At 42.2% G+C, this 20,761-nt stretch overlaps 1 protein-coding gene across 4 annotated transcripts in view; it reads left to right on the plus strand.

The window, feature by feature from the left end:
- The window catches only part of AKTIP (AKT interacting protein), a 24,527-nt gene continuing 3,766 nt past the window's right edge, over positions 1 to 20,761 (plus strand). Inside the window, exons 1-11 of one of the 4 annotated variants that reach the window (XM_064459385.1) lie at positions 1 to 82; positions 586 to 814; positions 4,581 to 4,696; positions 5,998 to 6,203; positions 8,198 to 8,262; positions 8,345 to 8,445; positions 9,740 to 9,828; positions 9,901 to 9,999; positions 10,212 to 10,319; positions 10,993 to 11,053; positions 14,908 to 15,825. In XM_064459385.1, coding sequence (XP_064315455.1) covers positions 763 to 814; positions 4,581 to 4,696; positions 5,998 to 6,203; positions 8,198 to 8,262; positions 8,345 to 8,445; positions 9,740 to 9,828; positions 9,901 to 9,999; positions 10,212 to 10,319; positions 10,993 to 11,053; positions 14,908 to 15,018 — 1,008 coding nt within the window. In that variant the 5' untranslated portion in view covers positions 1 to 82; positions 586 to 762 and the 3' untranslated portion in view covers positions 15,019 to 15,825. Of the gene's footprint in view, positions 83 to 585; positions 815 to 4,580; positions 4,697 to 5,997; positions 6,204 to 8,197; positions 8,263 to 8,344; positions 8,446 to 9,739; positions 9,829 to 9,900; positions 10,000 to 10,211; positions 10,320 to 10,992; positions 11,054 to 14,907; positions 15,826 to 20,761 lie in introns of those variants that run through there. The other 3 variants (XM_064459386.1, XM_064459387.1, XM_064459388.1) reach the window with 3 other exon arrangements.

Consider the following 20,761-nt stretch of genomic DNA (forward strand, 5'->3'; position numbering starts at 1 on the left):
GTGCGATGCCGAGGGGCGGGCTTTAAATGGGGCAGCGGCGGGAGTGGAGGGGGGGCGACGGCGACCGCGAACGAGTGCGGCGGTACGGCAGGGACCGGCGGGCACCCGGCTCCGCCTTCTCCTTCCCGGGCGTAGCGCTAGCGGTGGTCGCGGGGGGTCGGTTCCCTTCGCCACGGGAGTGGGAGGGTGGCCCCAGCCGCGCTGAGAGGCAGCAGTGGCGGGGGGTGCGGTCTGTCCGTCCGCGCGCCGCGGGGCTGGTGCCTGCCGCCGGCAGGGGTTAGGCCGGCGCCCGTCTCGTTCCCCCTGTGAGGAGCTGCCGCCGGCGCGGAGCGCCCGGCTCTCCCCGCCGCCCCCCGCGGTATCCCGCTGCCCCTCTCCTCCAGGGCCCGGGGCCGGCCGGCAGCGGGACTGGAGCCGGCAGTACGGCTGAGGCCCGCGGGCCTCACTCCGCGTCCCGCCGAACGGCGCCGCTCCGCGGGGCCGGGCACCGCCGCGGCTTGGCCCGAAATACCGGCGGGGAGGCCCTGCCCCGCTGGGACCTCGGGGCTTCGCGCAACTGTTTCTTTTCTCCCCGTGACCCGCCAGGTCTCCCCCAGCCGACAGTCCCCTCTGGAAGCCCGGCTGTCCCGTGGAACTCGGCAGGTCGTCACCTTGTGTGTTTTAACCTGTTGGCCGTGGTACGAGAGCTGCTGTCGCTGGTGTAGACTGTAGCTTCCTTGAGAAGGGCGTTAGGGGACAGGAGTCACAGCAGCAGGTGTTGGTATGAAAGGTGTAACCCATCTGCAGAGGAAGAGTCGGCAAACAGGCTTGACTGGTGAGCGTTTGGGGTGGCTGCTAGCATTCCTGCAGCAGCTCCCGTGCTGTCCCATAGGTGAAGGTGTGGGCTGGTGAAGTCCTTGGGCCCTAAGGAGGTCGCCTATAGGTTTGCCAAGAAGAAATCGGTTCTGGTGTCAACTGACAGTTACAGTCACTGGGCAAATGTATAATATTGTTGTTCTCTAGTGCTCTGCCGAGCCAATTCTGTTTATTCTCAAGTTAAGGAGTGGCTTGGTTCCCTCTTGGGTAGGGAATCAGCTGCATTAAAAAAAACACAAATTTTTATGTTTCATAAATATGTGGTTGCCTGTAAAGTTTTTTTCTTGTTGAGGAATTGTATTTCCAGAAGATATTTAGAAAAGTGCTCTGTTCCTGGCAGGTGAAGGTATTGAATTGGTTTAGTGTTGCATTCAAACTAATGACCCTGATGATGATGGGGAAAAAGTATGACACGTGATATGATAGTAGGTATAAATAATAAAAGTAATCATTAACGTGACTACCTAGTGTAGAGAAGGAAAAGGTGCAAAAGCAAAATACTTAAAATTTTGACTTTTGTTGGTGTTAACTTTGGGTGTTTTGAAGCTTTTTAGAGTAAGGATGAAGTACTGCATGAGTTTGCACTTGCTCTGACTGCCCTTGTGTATTGTATATCTCAGTGCTGGCAAACATTGATGTAACGTTATGCTTGGTGGCAGGGGGCTTTCTTGGTCTGGTTGTGATGGAACCTTAGTGATGTGGTGCTGTGTAGGAGTTAGAAGGCCTTTCCAAGAAGCAGCATTTGAAATAATGTTTCTTTCTAAGTTTGTGTTTTGCATTCTTTTAATTGCTGTTATACTAAAAGAAAAATACTAGTGAAAAAGATCTCTCTAAAAAGCCCATGGGAGAAGGACTGCTTAGGAGGGTTGCTGTTACTTTCTATTCTTGCAGGAGTAGAAACTAGAACATTGTTGAGTGGCACACTATTAAGCCTCCTCTTAAGTGAGGCGCTGTGAACGATGACAGTGTGAAAGGAAAGAAAGTGATGATTTCAAGTGTATTTATTACCTTTTCATAAAATGAGGAGAGTGTATTGGGTTGCAGATGGCTTCAGTAGTTACAGCACTATAAGCTACTGTGTTAGTAGATACCTTGTAGTAGATATTGTAGCCCAATGTAAGATTGAATGACTAAACTCTAGAAATTCCACTTAATGATATTGGGACTTCGTTCTCCTTGTCTGCTGCAGACATTCTGCATATGGAGAAGTAGGATAGACAGTCTAACTTAATTAAATGGGCTGTTACTTGATCTGTTTTTTAATTTTCTTAATTATTCATGTAATTGATGTGGGATAGTAAATTCTGAGGTGAGGGCATAAGCAGTTGCAGATAGGTTTCCTGTACTGAAATAATTCTCCATGTCCATGTAGCATAGCTAGAAAGGAGTGAGTGTGGTTTGAAATAAACAAAATCTAAAATACCTTGAAAATCCTTTCTCTGTGAAGCTGGTACTCTGAGGTTCTTAATTTTCCATCATAAATAGTATTTTAGCAGGTGAATGAGACTGGAGACAGTTTAACAAGAAGTTTAGGACAAGCTTTATTACTGGCAGACAACTGGATAAAAGATCTCTGTGCAGGAGAGTCTCTGGAAGTTATTTGGTCATTTGACTAGAGCTAAGATGTTTTATTCAGACTTGTAAACCATCCTTAATGGTCTGTAAATGGGTATCTCTAGAACGAAAAACCCTTCTACAAAGCTGGAAGAGTACTGAGATGTGTAGATGCTTTCTGAAAGGTGGGGTCAGTGACTGAACTCCATGCAGCACCGGTTATCAAACTTCTAGATCAGTTCCCTGTCTCACTGGTAATGGGTTAGGCTGTTTTTTACATACATACCTCATTCTTTGTCCTGTTCAACTCTAGTACCTCGTATTTCTGGTTCTGGAATAATGCAACTTGTATTACCTCATCTTAAAAAAACACCAGCCCAAATGAAACTAAGGAAAAAAAAAATCCCACCCAAAACCCATAATCACTCCAGATTCCAGCTAATTGTCTTCCGACCTGTACCTCAGCTTCCTACACTTTTCTTGCTTGTCAAAGCCATAGTGCTCTGGTGCTCTTTGTGTGTCAGATCTTCCACCCTCTGGTTAAACTGAAGTTTCCCAAGGAATTGTCTTGTACCTTCCTAGCCTGGTGTCTTGCTGCCTTACTTAGCCTGGCTGAGTTTAATGGGAGAGAAAAGGCCAATAGTGTAGCCCTCTGGCATGGCCCTGCTTTTCAGACAGGAGATGGGGAGAAGTGAAAACTTTTTCTCACTGCTATCAAAGGGCATGCCCCTGTGTTGTTGCTGTGCTCTGACTTTCTGTTCTCAGTGGCTCAGAATGATGTGAGACTGCCTGGCTGCTGAAGAAGAAAAATATCTGGAGGGATCATCTGTACTGGAATGTTTGGGATTATTTTGGGGTGGGGAAGTAAAATTATTTTCATCTCTTCTTTGAATGGTGCTTGTATTTTTTTGAATGCTTGGCTGCTACGTAGTCCAGAAGGATACCTATGACTGATGTCAATGTTTCTTTTTAAAATTTAGTGTTGCTAGACTTTCTTTGGATAAATTATCTGGCTTGCTTTTCTCTTTTAACAAGACTGGCATTTATTTTCCTTTTAGGAAGACTTTTGATCATAAGGTAACCACTTTCTCTATAAACTAATCAAAGCAATGGGTGAACAGGTGGTGCCTTGCTTACTGTAGAAAAACTTAGTGTTGACCACAATAGAAGCCTGTACCTTTCTTTTTATTTCTCTGACATGCTATGAATTGCCTTGGTCAATGTTTTGTGACTTCCTAATAAAGAAATTGAATAAAGTGAATTGCCTCAAAACCTTAGTTAATGTAGCCAGAAATGGGGCTGGGAGGGGAAGGGAAACTAGAAATGGAGGAAAAAGAGTGGTAGAAATAGGCAGTGCCAGGCAAGAGGTGCTGTAGGTGAGAACTCTTGTACAAACAATAGCAAGAGTTTAAAAAAAAAAAAAGAGAGAAAAAGAAGAGCAAGGATATATACAGTAGATAACATGCTGGAACTCCAAATACTGCTGAAGTCCTTGTTATTGATCTGCTGATCTAAAGAGCGCTAACCATATTGCTCATAATTAAACTAGTAAATAAGCTACAGAAAAACTACTGTGTTCTGTGGCTTTGTCTATTCCTGGTGATGTTCCAATGCAGGTGAAAACAAATGACATGTACATGATGCAAACTCCATGGGAGCATCATCTCTCATGGGGAATGGCAGAGATTTTTTTCAAACTGGGGCACTTAAGAAACATGCAAAGTCAGCACTGTAAGCAGGGAGCAATGCTTAACTGTAACTACAAGAGTAAGCCATTGTAGTACTGTCTGGTGCTGGACTTGAACGGTGGAGTGATAACTCTTTAATATTTGCATGTGTAAAAGATCTTCCTTGACTGTGCTGAGCCAATAGATAGTCTCTCTTTCCTGTTGGCAAGAAAAAATGTGGAATGGAGAATCTAGAGTGTCTTTCTGGCAGAAAGAAGACAGATTCATGCGCAAAAATTATTTCACAGACAACTATATTATTGTCCTGGAGTCTAATATATAATAGAGCTTTGGCAGTTTTAACTATTGTTATTCTTAACTACAAGGAGTCGTCTTCTGAAGTTACAGAAATACAGAGCTGGCTGCAGATTTAGATCTGAATCCTCTTTACATATAGAGTCCTGTTTATCTGTTAGAATGCATATTCATTCTGTGTGTTTTTAGGGTATAAACCAGAGAGGCCTGAGGACACTCTGAAGACACTGAAGAGTTGCAGTCCTTTATTTGGAATACACGTTATGAACCCTTTCTGGAGCATGTCTACAAGTTCTGTGCGCAAGGTAGATAATGAATGGATGCTGTAAGGTGTTAACATGTGTTGAGGGCCAGTAATCGGTTCTGGAAAAGACCATCAGACATTCTACAAATACAGTTGGAGTGTGTGTTTTATCCCAAAGATTGTGATGATCTTCAATTAAAATGTAAGCTAGCTTTGAGCTGTGTGAACTGGAATGTGACTGTGGATGGAATCTACTCCAGAATTTGTTGACTTTTCTTACCTGAAGCTTCTTTAAATAGGAAAGATAAAACAAACTTGTTCAAATGGTTGAAACATTTGTATTTTAGGACATTTGTTTACTGTCTTATAGAGACCTTAGGTACTGCATGTGACAAAACGATGCCTCCGTAATGCTATTTCTGCTTTAGAATGTGTGTTTAGAACAACAGTTCTAGGCTTAATTGATTCTCAGGTGTTCAGTGCTAGGGAAAATTATATAACTTTGTGGATGATGCTGGTGACATAGGTATTGTTACTAGTCCAAGTATCAAGTGCTTCAAAACACTATAGCCTAAACCATGCCTTTAGTCACCAGAACTAGCCTAATCACAAGTCTGTAGCCTGCAGGTTTTGTCTTGGGAATCTATAGAATGATTTTGAGGTCTGTACACTGTACAGTCTTCTCTAGCAGTGACCAATTATGTAGGAAATATTGTTTGTTTTTCTTTTTTAATAAAAGGCAGCATAGGCATCAAAAGGCTGCTATAGCAAAACTGTTTAAACTAGACTTGATAACACTGTCAAGCGGTGATTCTCCCACAGTGGGAGTGGGCTATGTGATCAGTGCTGAGAGCGATATTGGTGTCTTAACCACAGGCAGGAAGTGAAATACATGAAGTTTTCTGTAGGAAGTTCTTATTTCATCTCAGCTTTACTATGCTACTTTCAAAGTCTCTTCAAAGTCTAGAATGTGAGGATGATTGTCAGTGGAAGTGATTTATCTTGGTGTGCTCTGTGCTAGAAATAGATTGACGTCTAAGCTGATGTTACGTACTACCTGGTTCCAGTTTCTAAATACATGTAAGCTTCCTTAAGCATTTGCCCTGATCTGCAGCTTTCCTGTTCAGCATTGATTACTTTTGTATGTGTAGGCTAGGTTTGACTGAACAGAAGTCTATTTAAAAACAAACCCGAAAGAGACGCCGCCCCCCAAGAAATAGAGCATTGAAACCAGAGATATGTTTCATTGGCCAAACTTTTAATTAGCAAGGTTGGGTTTAAACCTGTGTTAAAATACATTCATGTGTTAAATGTTTATGGAAATACAGCCTGTAATCTTGTGGTTCTCTTCTAATCTAACAGAGACCTGATGCTGAAGAGAAAACTTTGAGTGGAGAGCTGCGAACCAGTCCTCTACGAGCCTCTACAAAGAAACAGTTGCCTTCTATTCCAAAGAATGCTGTGCCAATAACCAAGCCTGCTTCACCTGCCACATCGTCCCAGTCGACAAATGGAACACATGCTTCTTATGGGCCTTTTTATTTAGAGTATTCTCTCCTTGCAGAATTGTAGGTTTTCACTTTGTCTCTTTTAGGTCTCTGGGCTTATGCTTCAGTGGGGAAAAAATGTGCAGGGATCTAGTTCTTGCATGGTGTCTTTGCCTTAGTCCTTGAAGAAGGCAGTAAAGGTTAAGTTCCTCAAAACTTTTCCTGGAGCAGCAGCCTCAATTTGTTGAGATAGCAGGGAAGAGGAAGATGAGATGAGATCTTAAGGGGTGTGTTTTGATGTGATTCTCTGAATTATTATATTGCTTAGTCTTCAAGTAACCATGTTTCGGGTTTAGGCATCATGAGTAGTTATCCTAGTAGCTTTTTGGCCAGAAATACTGGATTTTTAAAACAAGTATTAAAATAGAAGCAAGCAGATGTCTCGTGGGAAGATGGTTATGAATGTATGGCACTGCCTAATGGAGTTAGGATGTGGGAGGTTCCTTCAGTTGTTACATGAAACACTTGAATGCCACCTGATACGGCTTATTAAATGGATATTAGGAAGACTATTCTTTCCTGTCTTTCAGTGATATTTAACATGAAACTTAAACAGGAGGAGTTAGTGTGATTTAAATAGCTTTGTCTGGATCAGTTGCATTTGATCCAATCTAGTGCTTTGTAGACTGCTGTGGGAGCATACAAATCTCTTTGTCTACAAAACTTTGTAGTTATCTAAAGTTACTTAAACTGTTCTGTGCTACAAAGCTGAAGGGACTTCCTCTGTAATAGATGTGCTGGATTCTCAAATACGTAGTGCCTTTTGCCATGAAATTCCTGGTGTCCTTATGCAACACTAAGTCTCAGTTCACATTTAACCATTAAATTGAAAGTGAGAACTTTCAAAAAATTAATTCTTTTTTTTCAGGGAACGGACCCTGACTTCTTAATTCAAGAAAGATGTTTTTTTCTTCTGCAGCATGCAAAAATATATTGGTATCATAATGTAAACTCCTAGTTCAACAAATTCATTATTAGCGAAATAATAATGTATATTATGAAAATTGTAAGCAGAGAACTGTGTTAATATGTTGCTTTAAGATTATTTGTGCAAGCATGTGGAGTTCAGTTTAATGGGCCTATATGCCAAGTAACTGGAAAACTTATGAAGTAAATAATTAGCTTTATAATTTATAGTGTTCAATAGGATCTGCATATCATGCAACTACAGCTGGTTAAGCTTATTAGCAACTTCCATTGATTTGAAAAATAGTAAAAATGGCACATTTTGCCCCAGTAGTACTGTTGATTATCAAATGGACGTCCGTAAAAGGCAAAGGGAGAGGGAGAAACTCTTTTCACAGTGCACTGGTCATTGATGACCAAAGATTGTGACTTGGATTATCATCACAGGAAGTGAAATAGCAAATAAGTGCAACTTTGGGAAATTACTTGGTCCATTCTGTTATTGAGAAGTCTGGAATCACTTGTTCCAGATCTCTTAATACATCCTGCTTCTTGATTGTCCTTTTTATTATCTCTTTTTTTGTCAGTTGCTAGTGTAATTTCTGTTTGACCTGCAGCATAGTCTCATCTAAAACTGGAAAACTACTTGTTTAAAATTTAAGTTAAAGCTTTGGTCACATTTCAGAATTAAGTATAATTGACTGCAAATCTTCATTCAAAATTACTTAATTGCTTTTAAAATTATTATTCTTTGCTTTGAAACTGAGGATTCAATAGAGAAGTGGAAACTTCAGTACTGACAGGTCTTAAATGCATCTACTGGGGGAAGAATTTATTTCTACTTACAGGTTTATCAGGAGAAATAATGTTGCCTGTTAGTAACTCGTAAAGTGGAGGGGTAGGAAAAGCAAGAGAGAAATAATATAGTTTCGCTAGTTTTCTGCCACCTCCTCTGTGAGCAGTCTGCCCTTGGGAAGTGATTGTAAGTTTGTGAAGAAGTCCTGTTAAGCTATTTTTAAGCTATTAGTACGTTCTGGGTTCACTCTTGTTAGCTTTTTGTAGGTTTAGTTTAGTTGTGGAGCTGTTCTAAATACTGATTCTAATTGCAGTACCTTGGTTGTAAAGCAGAAATTGCCGGGTGTTTATGTGCAGCCATCTTACCGATCAGCGTTAAGTAAGTTAAACTTAAACTTTTAAGATTTTTATCTATATATATTTTTAAATTCTTTCACTCAAGCAGACTTTTTCACTTACAGTGTGGTTTGGTGTAATATTCATAAGACATGGGCTCTACCAGGATGGTGTGTTTAAATTTACTGTCTATATTCCTGATAATTACCCAGATGGAGACTGCCCGGTAAGTGATTGTGTGTGTCTTGGGTTTCTCTTGTTTTCTGGCGTTCTAAGTATGACTTTTTATTACACCAGTTAGCTTCTCATTTCCTTGAACTGGTTTTGTTCAGTTGGCTGGGCTCATTTGCAGTGTCTTGTACATATTTCCTAACGTCTGTGGAGGAATCGTGTTACTCTGATTACTGAGGCTGGTATAGAGTGAACTTCTGAGGTTAGAAGTGTTAGAGTATCAACCAGTTCTTTACCTCAACTCTTGATCTGTTAATTCCTTGGCAAGGAAGTTGACATTGAAACACTTAAAGAAGTATACAGATTCTGAGTAGTGATGTAATGGAACATAAAATCCAGGCACCTGTGCTGTGCTTGCCTGTCTCTCTTCTAAATTACATTGAAACAAAGAACTAAAAGAACCTGAGGAGGAAGTTGGTGAAACAAAGGGAGAGGGAGATAGATAGTATGGTGTTAACCTTCCATCTCTGCTTTCTTTATTTCTCCTTAGGGAAAAGTGTCCAAGTTATTACATCAATTAAAGAATTGGGGAAAAAAAAATTCTTGTGCCAATCTCACTCTCCGGAGCAGAGTGGGCGGCCGGCCCTCTTGGCCAGATTTCTCTCAGAGGAAGATTGAGGGACAGGTGTACGTAACTGCTGTAGCTGAGATCGAGTTGCTATGTCATGAAGCTGTCTGCTTGGTGTCAAGTTTTGTGTAAAGCTTTTGTCTTTAACAGGACAGAGCTAGTAGGAAATTCTTTCAAAGATTAGACTTCAGTATCTCTCATACAGCCATCCTTCTTTTGTTAATATAGGACTTTAAAACTTTCCTGTTGAAACTAAGTTTTCTTTTGGAAGAACACATGAACACCAGGGGAAGCTAGCTGTAGAGAACTGAAGACACCGTGGTGTCGCTGCACGGTTTACTTAAAAACGTGTAGGGTAAAATAGGTATTGATTGTAGCTCAAGTATGTTAAAAGCCTTCAGTCACAAATAGCTAAACCAGGAAAACTCCTTTAATCTGATCTTATCTGATATTATTACCTGTGTTGGCACTAGTACTTGTGCAGTTAAGCCTGATTAGTTTCCTGATTTGGTGACAAGCATGTGAGAGAGGGCAAGACCCTGCATGTAACATGGGTGTGTTGGGTTACAGTTTCACAGCTGGTATAAATCACTTCAGGTTGCCTTCTTTTAATACAGTAACAATTAATGAGTATTTGGAAGCAGTAGCTGACAGACCTTCACCCAGTGGTTTTAACATTACGATTGAAGTTGTCATAATGAATTTCTTTTTTCTAATGCAGCGCTTGGTTTTCGATCTGCCTGTCTTCCATCCACTAGTAGATCCTTTATCTGGTGAACTGGATGTAAAGAGAGCATTTGCAAAATGGAGGTTAGTGGCAACGTATCGATGTATAACTTGAAAGTAGTTTGTTCCTTTCTTAATTTGTTTTGTTCTTTGTAGGCGAAATCATAATCACATATGGCAAGTATTAATGTATGCTCGCAGAGTCTTCTACAAGATTGATACAACTAGTCCTCTGAACCCTGAGGCTGCAGTGCTGTAAGTATCTTCCATGTGTATAGACATGGTCTCTTAGGAGACTTTTGCATAGACTTGCAGGAAAAAGATTTGTAAAATTATTTATCAGTTCATGGTCTCAACCTCTAGAGCTGGTTGTACTAGGAAGTAAAGTTGAGGCTTTGTCGGGTCTGTCTGCGCTTCTCAAGCGAACCTGTGCCTCCTTGCAATTATTATTATTTCTTCTCTTGCAGGTATGAAAAAGATATTCAGTTGTTCAAAAGCAAAGTGGTGGACAGTGTGAAAATATGCAGCAGTCATTTATTTGATCAACCTAAAATAGAGGATCCCTATGCAATCATGTAAGTACCATGAGCAAATTCATCATGTCCTAATGTTTTGAGAACAAGTTTTGGTATAGTTGCTTTGAAGCCTCTCTCTGCTACATCGACTGACCTAGTTTTTCTTTGGTTTATAGCAATACTTTGAATATTCCTACCCTCATTTCCTTCTGTTTAGTATTGAGTGTATCTTAAATATAATCAGACACTTGTGTTTACTGGCTTCTCACTAAGCAACCAAGACTTAAAAAAAACCCAAACAATCAACAAACCGCCCAAACAAAAGCCCCAAAACCACCCTACCTCCCTCAAGTAGAGATACCCAAGGAATAAATATTGCTTTTGGGCTTTCTTGAACTCGGTTTGCATGACTATAGCTTTGGTCATACTTTTAAAATACTTTTAAACTTGGCTGCATGGGGGATGGGACAACCAGCTCATTGGTGAATATGGGTCATATTTCATGAAACACATGCTGAATTGCTGAATTCTCATTGCAAACAAAAACTTCAATGTTTCTTGTTGAAAAGGTCCATGACAATGTGAATTTAGGTCTTAATTGTATGTTTTAACACTGAAAACTCAGACTTGTAGCTTACTTGAAATTCAACAAGCTAAACCAAGGAAAATTGCTCCTCTGTCTATGCTGTAGTTTGTAAAAATAGAATGAGAGATAACTTTACTTTCTCCGTAGTTTTTCTCCATGGAATCCAGCTATACATGATGAAGCTAGAGAGAAGATGTTGACTCAGAAGGTATGTGCAAAGTCCAGCTTCTCACTATAGTAAGCATTTAATGCCTGATAAGGGAGTAAAGGTTCTCTGTCTCTTGGTGGTGAACATATACAAGACAGACCTTATTCCACCCTTCTTTTGGGTCAGCAGGTGTGCTGAGATGGATAAGTGGTTGTGTCACTGTTCTAACTTCAGTGTTAAGCAATTAATCATTTAGCCAGCTAGAAAGCTTTGTTAGTACAATTGTTGGCGCACTTGGCAATTTTTTTTTGTTTAGGGATGGAAGGGAGGGAAGAAGGGTAAAGAAGACATTCGCAGACTTGCCTATTAGCTTGTCCTGTGCTTGTCATGACTGTTACTGCTTCTAAATAACCTGACAGTCCCCAACTTTATTCTCTTCTGTTGAGAGATCTTTCAGTACTGAATCAAAGCTTCAGGGCTTTCTTCTCATTGCAAGCTTTTGGAAGCAGCACAAGCAGAGTGAGTACCTTGCTCACATCTCTAATGCTACTGATGTCTAATAAGACAGCTGACTGAAGGGTGCTTAGAGTTACTTCTGTCACAAAGCACTCTTACTGATATAGCAAGACCATGTTGGTTCATATAGCTTTCACCTGAGCAACACCTTCGGTTTTGGGAGTGTGTGTTTGTTTGGGGATTTGTTTTTTAATTGTTTCTTTGCATTTGACAAGAGCTGGCACACAGGAGCTCTGAATCTGCATTGAGTGGCATGACAAGTCAATCCACTTGCAGTGCCTAGGGATTCTGAAATGGTGGCTGGTATCTTTGCGGGACTGGCAAGGAAATGCACTCTGAATGTGGTAGTTACTAACTTGGGCTCCTTGCACTAGAGCTGTGGTGTGGTTTGCTGCTTTTCTGGTAATTAAAAATTTAAAAAAGAAATACACTTTTTTGTTAGTCAAACTTCAGTCTTCCTTGCTGCAAGCTTTAAATGTCCTTGCGTGTCTTGTGGCATGAATGAGATTTCTACACTGATCTTAATAAAATATGCTGCCTATAAACTCAGTGTAGCAATGTTCCCATCTGCCAGAGTCACAGCATGGCTTGAGGTCAGGTGGCCTTTGTCCAGCCTCAGAACACAAAGGAAAATATTTTGATCAGATCTGACTTCTTGATATGTTCTTATAAAAACTTAAAATAATACTTTTGACTCTTCCCTCCCCCCCCCCTTCATTTCCTACCTCCTTATTTCTTATCCTTTAAATTGAAGACCTAAAGAGAAAGAGCAAGTTGAGGTGCTTGAAATGGAAGGGTTATGACTTTGTCTCAGAGACTGACAGCAAATGTAATGCCAGTGATGGCTTTTCTTTCATCCATTTTCTTTGGAGATGCATATTAATTTCTTTAAGTGAAAACTAATATCTTCAGTAACTATTACACATATGGTACTTTAGTTGCTGGAGTTTGATACGGTTCCCTGTGGCCTCCTCCTAGAGAAATTAACGTGTTATGGCCTAGACGATTGGTCTGTGCAGTGGGTGGGGAACTGGCTGACAGGCCGCACCCAAAGGGTGGTGATAAATAGCTCTTTCAAACTGGCAACCTGTCACAAGTGGAGCCCCCCAGGGATCGATATTGGGCCCAATGTTATTCAACATCTTTATAAGTGATCTGGATAATGGCATCAAGTGTAGCCTGATGAAGTTTGCTGATGACACCAAGTTGAGTGGGGAAGCAGGCACTCCAGAGGGAGAGCTGCTCTGCAGGGAGATCTGGATAGGCTGGAAGAGTGGGCCAGCAAGAACCTTATGAAGTTCAACAAGGACAAGTGTAAGGTCATGCACCTGGGAAAACATAATCTGGGAGTGCAGCACAGACTGGGATCCACCTGGCTGGAGAGCAGCTCTGTGGAAAGGGACCTGGGGGTCCTGGTGGACAGGAAGCTCGACATGAGCGAACAGTGTGCTGCTGCGGCCAGGAAGGCCAACAGGGTGCTGGGTTGCATCAAAAAGGGCATCACCAGCAGAGAGAAAGAAGTCATTATCCCGCTCTACTCAGTGCTTGTCAGGCCACACCTGGAGCACTGTGTACAATTCTGGTCCCCTCTGTACAAAAAGGATGTGGACAGGCTGGAAGGGGTCCAGAGAAGGGCCACCAAGATGATCAAAGGACTGGGAAGCCTGCCATATGAGGATAGGCTGGGAGAACTGGGTTTGTTCAGCCTTGAGAAAAGGAGGCTCAGAGGGGATCTCATCACCATGTACCAGTACTTAAGGGGTAGCTACAAAGAAGATGGAGACTCCCTTTTTACAAGGAGTCACATGGAGAGGACAAGGAGGAATGGACACAAGTTGCTCTTGGGGAGATTCTGATTGGACACCAGAGGGAAATTTTTCACAGTGAGGACAGTCAACCATTGGAATAATCTCCCCAGGGAAGTGGTTGACTCGGCCACATTGGACACTTTCAAGGGTTGTCTGGACAGGGTGCTGGGCTGTCTTGTCTAGCCTGTGTAGATGATTCTTGAGGTCCCTTCCAACCTGTAGTTCTGTGAGTAATTTGTTGATAGCAGGAATGGCCAAACTTCTGTGCCTTAGGAGATTTGTTCCAAAACGTCAGTGTAGCCAAGAATGTTCTTTTCCCTTCCTTTAAAAGGAAGTTCCCTAATCACGTATGCTGTCTCTTCTTTCTTCTGCAGCCTTCAATCCTTATTTACTACCCTTGTAATTCCTGTGCCTTGGGAAACAACTAGGCAGTTCTAGAACTGTAGCCCAGGAAGGGCCATGATGTCCTGGTTCCCCACAGAGCATGTGGCTTTTGCTAATGATGTCCTGTGTGCAGCATGTGATAGGCAGGTGCTACTCTGCCAGGCTCAAGCCTAACTGATCCCTCTTGTTTGCTGTTGTCTGATGCGTTATGGCAATTCTGTCACACGGTGTCACCTTTTACACAAAACATGGGGAGGGACAGAAGAAGCTGTAGGCTCAGTTTACTTGCTGACTTAATTTACTTTGTCAGGCAAAAGGCTTCCCATAGTATGACAAAGCCTACTCGCATAATTATCCCTTTCTAGAACTTGATGTGTCATTCCAGGTTTGATGTAGTGGGCACACAGATGACCCAATGAGCCTGTAGCAGTGTGGAAGCAGGGCTACTTCCTCCTATGCAAAAAACCTGCAAGCTATTCTGTTTCTTTGAGCTGCTAGAGTAGGTATCTAATTTATTAATCGTCTTAAAGTCCTTTAAGTCTACAGATGCCTGAAGTTGCACCTTTATCCCTCAATTGGAAGGTTTTTTTTGTCTTTTCAATTGCAATAGTCTCAAATGTTAGTTTCATTGTTTTGGGTAGAAATAGTTACTGTTCAAGCATTTAACCATGATAAATGCCCAGGGAAGGGAAGGACTGTCCTTGGAAAGAATCCATGGTATTGCACAGGGGTCAGTTGCTGCTTTATGTTCAGAAGTCTTCGGCCGGGTAGAGTACTTCTCCACAGTATGCCCAGCATCACAAGGATGGGGTGTCATTAAAACATCAGGATTAGATAGGAATGTTTTGATTCGGATTGACACTTCTTCCTGTAGAACAAAGAAATTTGGCAAATAGGAGCACAGTGGTGCTGGGCCTGGCCTTCAAGCAAAAGGGCCTAGTCCAAGAGTATCTTTTAATCTTTACAGTATGATGGGGTAGCAGTACATGAACCAAATCATTCAAACTCTCCTGTCAGGGTGGTTCTACAGCTGCCACATGCACTCACAGAAATTAAACTAGTAGCCAGTTTTCTGGTCCTCTTTGAGGAGAGAAAATGATGCTAGCTTCTTTTATGCTTGTATTTGCCAAAGGTAAAACTGATGGGGAGGGACTTAAGAGGGTTTGGGGTGTCTAATAATTCTGACTTTAACTTTCTTCTACCTAGAAGAAGCCAGAAGATCAGCACTGCAAAAACATGCATGTTTCTGGCCTGTCATGGGTAAAGCCTGGCTCAGTTCAGCCTTTCAGCAAGGAAGAAAAGACGATGCCTACTTAGCTCTTCTGGACTGTGATGCACAAAACACTTTCTGTAGGTGGAGGGAATGTAATGGAAGGAGAAGCAGCAAAGCAGCCGTTTCCTTCTTGACTACGGATTAGTAGAAACTGAATGGTAGCAGTGACTCCAGTAAACCCGTTCAATGGTTTACTGACTCTTAATGTTTTACATATGCATTAGGTTGTAAAGGCTTGCCTGGAGTTTGAAAGTCTCTCTCGAACACTGCAGTACTTCTACCTGAAGACTGTCTAGGGTGGGTAATTCCTCAGGGCTCTGAAATGCCTGGAGGTTTTGGGTTGGTTTTTAAGCTTTTATTTTTTCCCTCCAGGAATAGCAATTTTTTTAAAAAATTACTGGCAGAAATATTAGCATTGGAAATATGATGCCAGAGATAAGCTGTGTTCATGTAAACTAATATAGCAGAGGTAAACACTATATTTAATGGTTTTAAAATACTTTGATTTCTATTGTAAATATCCTAGGATTGGAAATTGTAAATAGATGGTTCATTGACTCCATTTAGCACTTTCCAGAATTAAAGCTGGGGACGATGTATGATGTGTTATTGATTTGTAAATGGATATTGTCACTAAAGCGCACATTAGTCTGACAGGGTGAAAGCAGAATGTCCGGCTTGTAAGACTTCTGTTACATAAACACTAAAATTAAAGCTTTTAATGGTGGTCTCTTGAGCTAATAAAATCTTCGAGGATTTTAGATTCCCTAGGTGTCTAGGGGATTACTTAGGATAGCTTGACTAATATGTGTTAATAGTGGCATCTGAAAATAAAAAGAAACCATGGTCTAGCTTTTGTCCCCCTTTGTCTCTATTGTAGACATTTAGCAAAGACTGGAACCGAATGGGAGCACCTGGTGACGTGTTCAGGCTGTGAATGGGATAACAGGGTGTACTGAAGGGACTGATTAAATGCAGTTTTGTTCTGCACACAGGAAGACCTTTCTAGAGCACGTGTGAGCTCAGGACAGGATCTTTTACTTTTCACAAGCATCTTCCTAGTATCATAGCCTAGCTTAATGCCTTATTCTTGCCTAACAGGATTTTTCTATCAAAACCTGTAATGTTAACCCTTTACAGCTGGGCTGCTTTTTCATTGGCTCCTCACATCTGTACTGATGGCATTAATGCAAACGCTACTATCTAGCAACAAGTTGTAGTGACTTCATATATAAACGTGGTGTGCTGTTTGGGGAGGGTGGGGAGTGGTGTGGTGGGTGTTTTGGTTTTTGTGGGGTGGTTTTTGTCTTTTGTTTTTATCTAACAAGCTAAAGCCACTTGTCATATAATAACCTTTCCCTGTTCCCTTTGAGAACAACTTCTTAGCACTTCAGGGAATAGACAAAGACTTCAAGTAATATGCTATCATATACCAAATGATTAGATTAATGTACTGTTAAGGATAACTTGAGTGGTTTCTATGCAGCGCTTAACATTGTCTACATTAAGTACTTGCTCTGTTTGAGGTAATGTTGAAATCTTAATGCATGATGTTGCTTTAAACATTTTAAAGCTTCTGCCTTTGAGATGCAGTGGTTTCCTGGGGCTACCTGGAGTGTCTCTAGTACTGCTGGAATTGCTCTTCAGAGAGAAGAATGCACAGGGTATGTGGAGAGCAAGGATCCTTTTTAAGGCAGAGAAGGAAGTATTTCCAGACATGCATTTCTTGGGGCTACTCCTTCCTCTTTAACTCACCATATCTTATAAAGGGCCTTACAGGACCTAGGTTCTTGACTAAATGCTAAAACATTCTTTCTAAACCTTAGTATATGCATTTATAGTCAGTGTAATAAGAGAAATATAATTTAGAGTGGCTCCTTCCTAAGTGAATTTGAGGTTAAAGCAAGAGGAATTCTAAGCATAAGTTACCAAGTGGGTGCTTCTGAACAAGGTATTTGGAACTGAACTATTGCCTTCAGCTCTCTGAAAGCTCTTGCTAACTCTGTATACCTGAGGTATAGGTCTGTGTAAACTGAAGGCTCTGGTCATCTGAATTAGTACAGCAGGTTTAAGCATATTTAATGGCTTTGAATGCACTGGGGTTTTTTTATTGTAAACTGTATTGAAAGCGGTGGTTGAGTGCTGATCTTCTGAAAGGGTATTTTTGCCAAGGTGAGTTGGTCACTGAGTGGGGTGTCTGTGACTTGGTGTGATTTTTATAGGGCAATTAACTCAAGAGTAAACTCAGCTTCTACTATCTTCAACTCGTTTGTCTCCTCTAGCTCAGAGCTCAATCCAATTTTGTTAGGAGGCTGAGAAGATGATGTTTAAGGCAGTGGTATTTAAAGATGGATAGGGATATCTAGAGCAAATCTGCAGTCTTCAGTGGCTCTCTGAAGGTCGCTGCTGATATGCTTTCAGACAATTGCAGAGTCATTACTGAATACTTCTGTGTATTTTCACTTGCATCACTATTGCCATGTCTTCCCCAGAGACGCTCTTCACAAGCTAGCTCTTGGATACAGACTTGGTGTAAGATGTTTTGCTGTTGGGAGTCTTGAAACAGTGGCTGCTGTTCAAAGAAGCACTGTATCTGTTTCTACAGTAACACTAGAAACCAGCACCAGCAAGACAACACCAAACTAAATGTTGCTTTTTTGGTAGTGGTGGCAGCTCGTGGGAGCAAAATGTTCAACTCCAAACCTTGAAATAAACCTGTGCAAATAATGGATTTGTGATTTTTTTTTTTTTTTTTGTGGGTGTGTCTTTCTTCTCCCATTCATACCCCCTGGGGAGGAAGGAGTGGGAGAAGGCTTAGGACTTGCAAGAACTTTGCTCTTAAGTATTTTTTTGAAGAAACATGTTACATAAATAAACTGAAGTCCTGTCTTCAGATCCAGAACTTTGACGAGAGTGCGAAATTCTGAACTGGCACTTTGTGTACCCTTTCCTATAGTAGGAACATCCTACCTCTTTATTTAAAGATGGTTTTTCTAACATTGTTTTTGCATTCTTTAGCTTGTATGCTAAAGTTACTTGAGAGAACACGGCTTGGATGGCTGAGAGCTGTAACCTTTTCACGTTTTTTTTTTCTGTGTCAGTATAGAAAAGAAGCAAAAACCTGTGGCTCTTGGAAGAAGGCAGGTGATTCTCGTATGTTCTTGTTGTCAGCCCTGTGATGACATGTGCCTAAAGACTTTGTCCTTTCTTCTCTTCCTTACCTGGCATGGGAAAGCAAAAGGAAGCAGAAACCTTCTGGAGCAAGTTGTTTAGTGCTGTAGCTGTTTCTTGAAGAGCTAGTGAGTAACAGCACTAGAGAGTGTGTGAGAGTGTGTGTGCATGTACAGTGTGTATGTGTGTGCGCACAAGTGTGCATGTGGTTTTCCTTCTGTGGGAGCAAAGGAGCAAGTAACTGGGCACATAGTGCTTCTGTGCTCCAGTCCTGATGCAGTGCTCTTTAGCAAACCACTGCCAGGATAAAACAGGGGTTTGAAACTTTATTTTTTCAGTCTTCACAAGCAACGAATGTCATTCTTGCCCTGTACTGCCAACCGTGGAAGCTCTCTGGCCCACCTCCATCAGTACGAGGGAAATCCTGGGGCCAGCAGGCTGCGAGTACCCGCTCCCACGTGCAGTGTGTTACCTGCCGTGGCACGTAACTAAAGTGTGTGCTGGCAGCACATGTGGCACCTCCTGGGCCAGTTTGGCTGTGTGCAGCTCTGTGGGCCCCCCTGCAGTGCAGCAGAGAGCTCCTGGCTTCATCCCCCAGCATGGATGTGGTCGCTTCTCCCTGGGATTTTTGCTGAAAAGGTGTCGAAGACCATGTCCACCCCTTGTGGAAAAGGGTGAGTGATCTTGCTGCCCATCTGCCCCTTTGAGAGGGAGGGAGAGTGGGAGGTGGTATTAGGGAAATTGTTGTCTTGCTCAGCCTTCCTCTGCTTGTACCAGGAAAAAAGTTCCTCAGTAGTGCAGGGCAGGGCTGTAACAGTGGCTGTAGTGTGGGACTGCGGTTGTTTTCTGCCTTGACTACTTCTGAAATACTTGGTAGAAGCAAAGGCTGCTGAACGGCCATATCATAGAAGCAAAGGCCTTGAGCACTCACAGAATCACAGAATGGTAGGGGTTGGAAGGGACCTCTGGAGATCATCTTGTCCAACCCCCTGCTTGAGCAGGGACACCCAGAGCAGGGGGCACAGGAACGCATCCAGGCGGGTTTTGAATGTCTCCAGGGAAGGAGACTCCCCAACCTCCCTGGGCAGCCTGAGCCACTGCTGTGTCATCCTCCCAGGAAAGTTTTTTTCTCATATTGAGGTGGAACTCCCTGTGTTCCCACTTGTGCCCATTGCCCCTTGGCCTGTCGTTGGGCATTATTGAAAAGAGCCTAGTCCCATCGTCCTGACACCCCCTCTTTAGATATTTATAAGTACTGATGAAATCCCCCCTCATTCTTCTCTTCTCCAGGCTGAACAAATCCAAGTCTCTCAGCCTTTCCTCATAAGGAAAGTCCCCTGATCATCTTCGTAGCTCTCTGCTGGACTTGCTCAAGGAGTTCCACACCCTTAGTAAACAACTGGTGCACATAGACTGGAGTTGAAGAAGGGAACTGGCTGAACACTCTTTCTCTCAAGTGTGCGTAGGTTGTTGGGCACGCTTTGCTTCTTTCCATATAGCTTGCAGTTTGGGAGAGCTGAAGGCAGCACACATGGCGAACGGTCTTTCTCTGCATAGCTTGGGCAGGACTTCAGCTGTTCTCACTCTGGTTTAGATCCCTTTCTTAATAACTCTTACTTAATGCTGTGCTTTGCAATTTGTAGTGTTAGGAAGGATATGTGCAGGGAGTAGCTCACATCCGGCTTGCACCTTCCCCAGCACTTTTATGCCCATGGAAAGGGGTGGATGTGTGGCACAACCTACAGAGGAGAGCTTGCAGCAGCCACAGCTGATGTCTCATGCTTAAATCAAGCTATTGCTGGGAGTGTGGGGTGGCTGACGACTAGCTTAATATTTAGAAAATGCTTCTTTTGTTGCTGTCTTATCTTTTTCTTGCCCATTTGCTAATTAAAAAAACAACCCCTTCATAGTCTGTCTGGCTGTTCTTATTTGCATTCTCGGGAACAGAATTCTGATAATCCTAAATATGCAGTTGATCAATTTTACTCCATCCTCTGTGTCATGTGCCACTGGTCATTAACCTTTCTAACAAATACATGGCTTTTAGTCAAGCATGACCCTGCTCTTGAGCTGCTTGCTTGCTTTGAGTAGTTCTGCTCTGCTAGGGAAGTCGCCAGTGGAGTTCAGCATAGTTGAGGTAGGCTTTAACATGGTGTTGGACTTGTTAACACTTGTGAGAAAAACAGCCAGCTTCCTTGTAACCCAATGCAAAGGAAAAAGAGGCGGCTCTGTGTCACTTGCTGTGGTCAGCTTTCTCTTCTGTGTGGCATTAGTGCCCTCGTTAGGCCATGTATTTCAGGCATCTGGCAGATTATAAGGAACTGCAAGTGCTTTGGAATTGTCAAATGCTTGTTCTGAGTTTGCAATAGAAAACAGAAGTGGAGAAATGGATCTGAAAGCAGAGCTTGTATTGCCTGGGAAGCGGTGATGTAGTTTTTTCAAGGAAAGCACATGGGAGCAGTGTAGCAGGCTAGTGTAGTGGGAGCTCCAGTGTACTGGAGTGTAGCTACTGAAATGCTCTGACCATCAGTTCTGTTGCTGCTGTTATTTCTCTTATGCTTTCTTGCAAAGGCTAAAATTGAAATTTAGATGCTTCAGATTTAGCATTAGAAAAGT

The sequence above is a fragment of the Phalacrocorax carbo genome, chromosome 8 (assembly GCF_963921805.1).
Source record: "Phalacrocorax carbo chromosome 8, bPhaCar2.1, whole genome shotgun sequence".
NCBI classification, from domain to species: domain Eukaryota; kingdom Metazoa; phylum Chordata; class Aves; order Suliformes; family Phalacrocoracidae; genus Phalacrocorax; species Phalacrocorax carbo.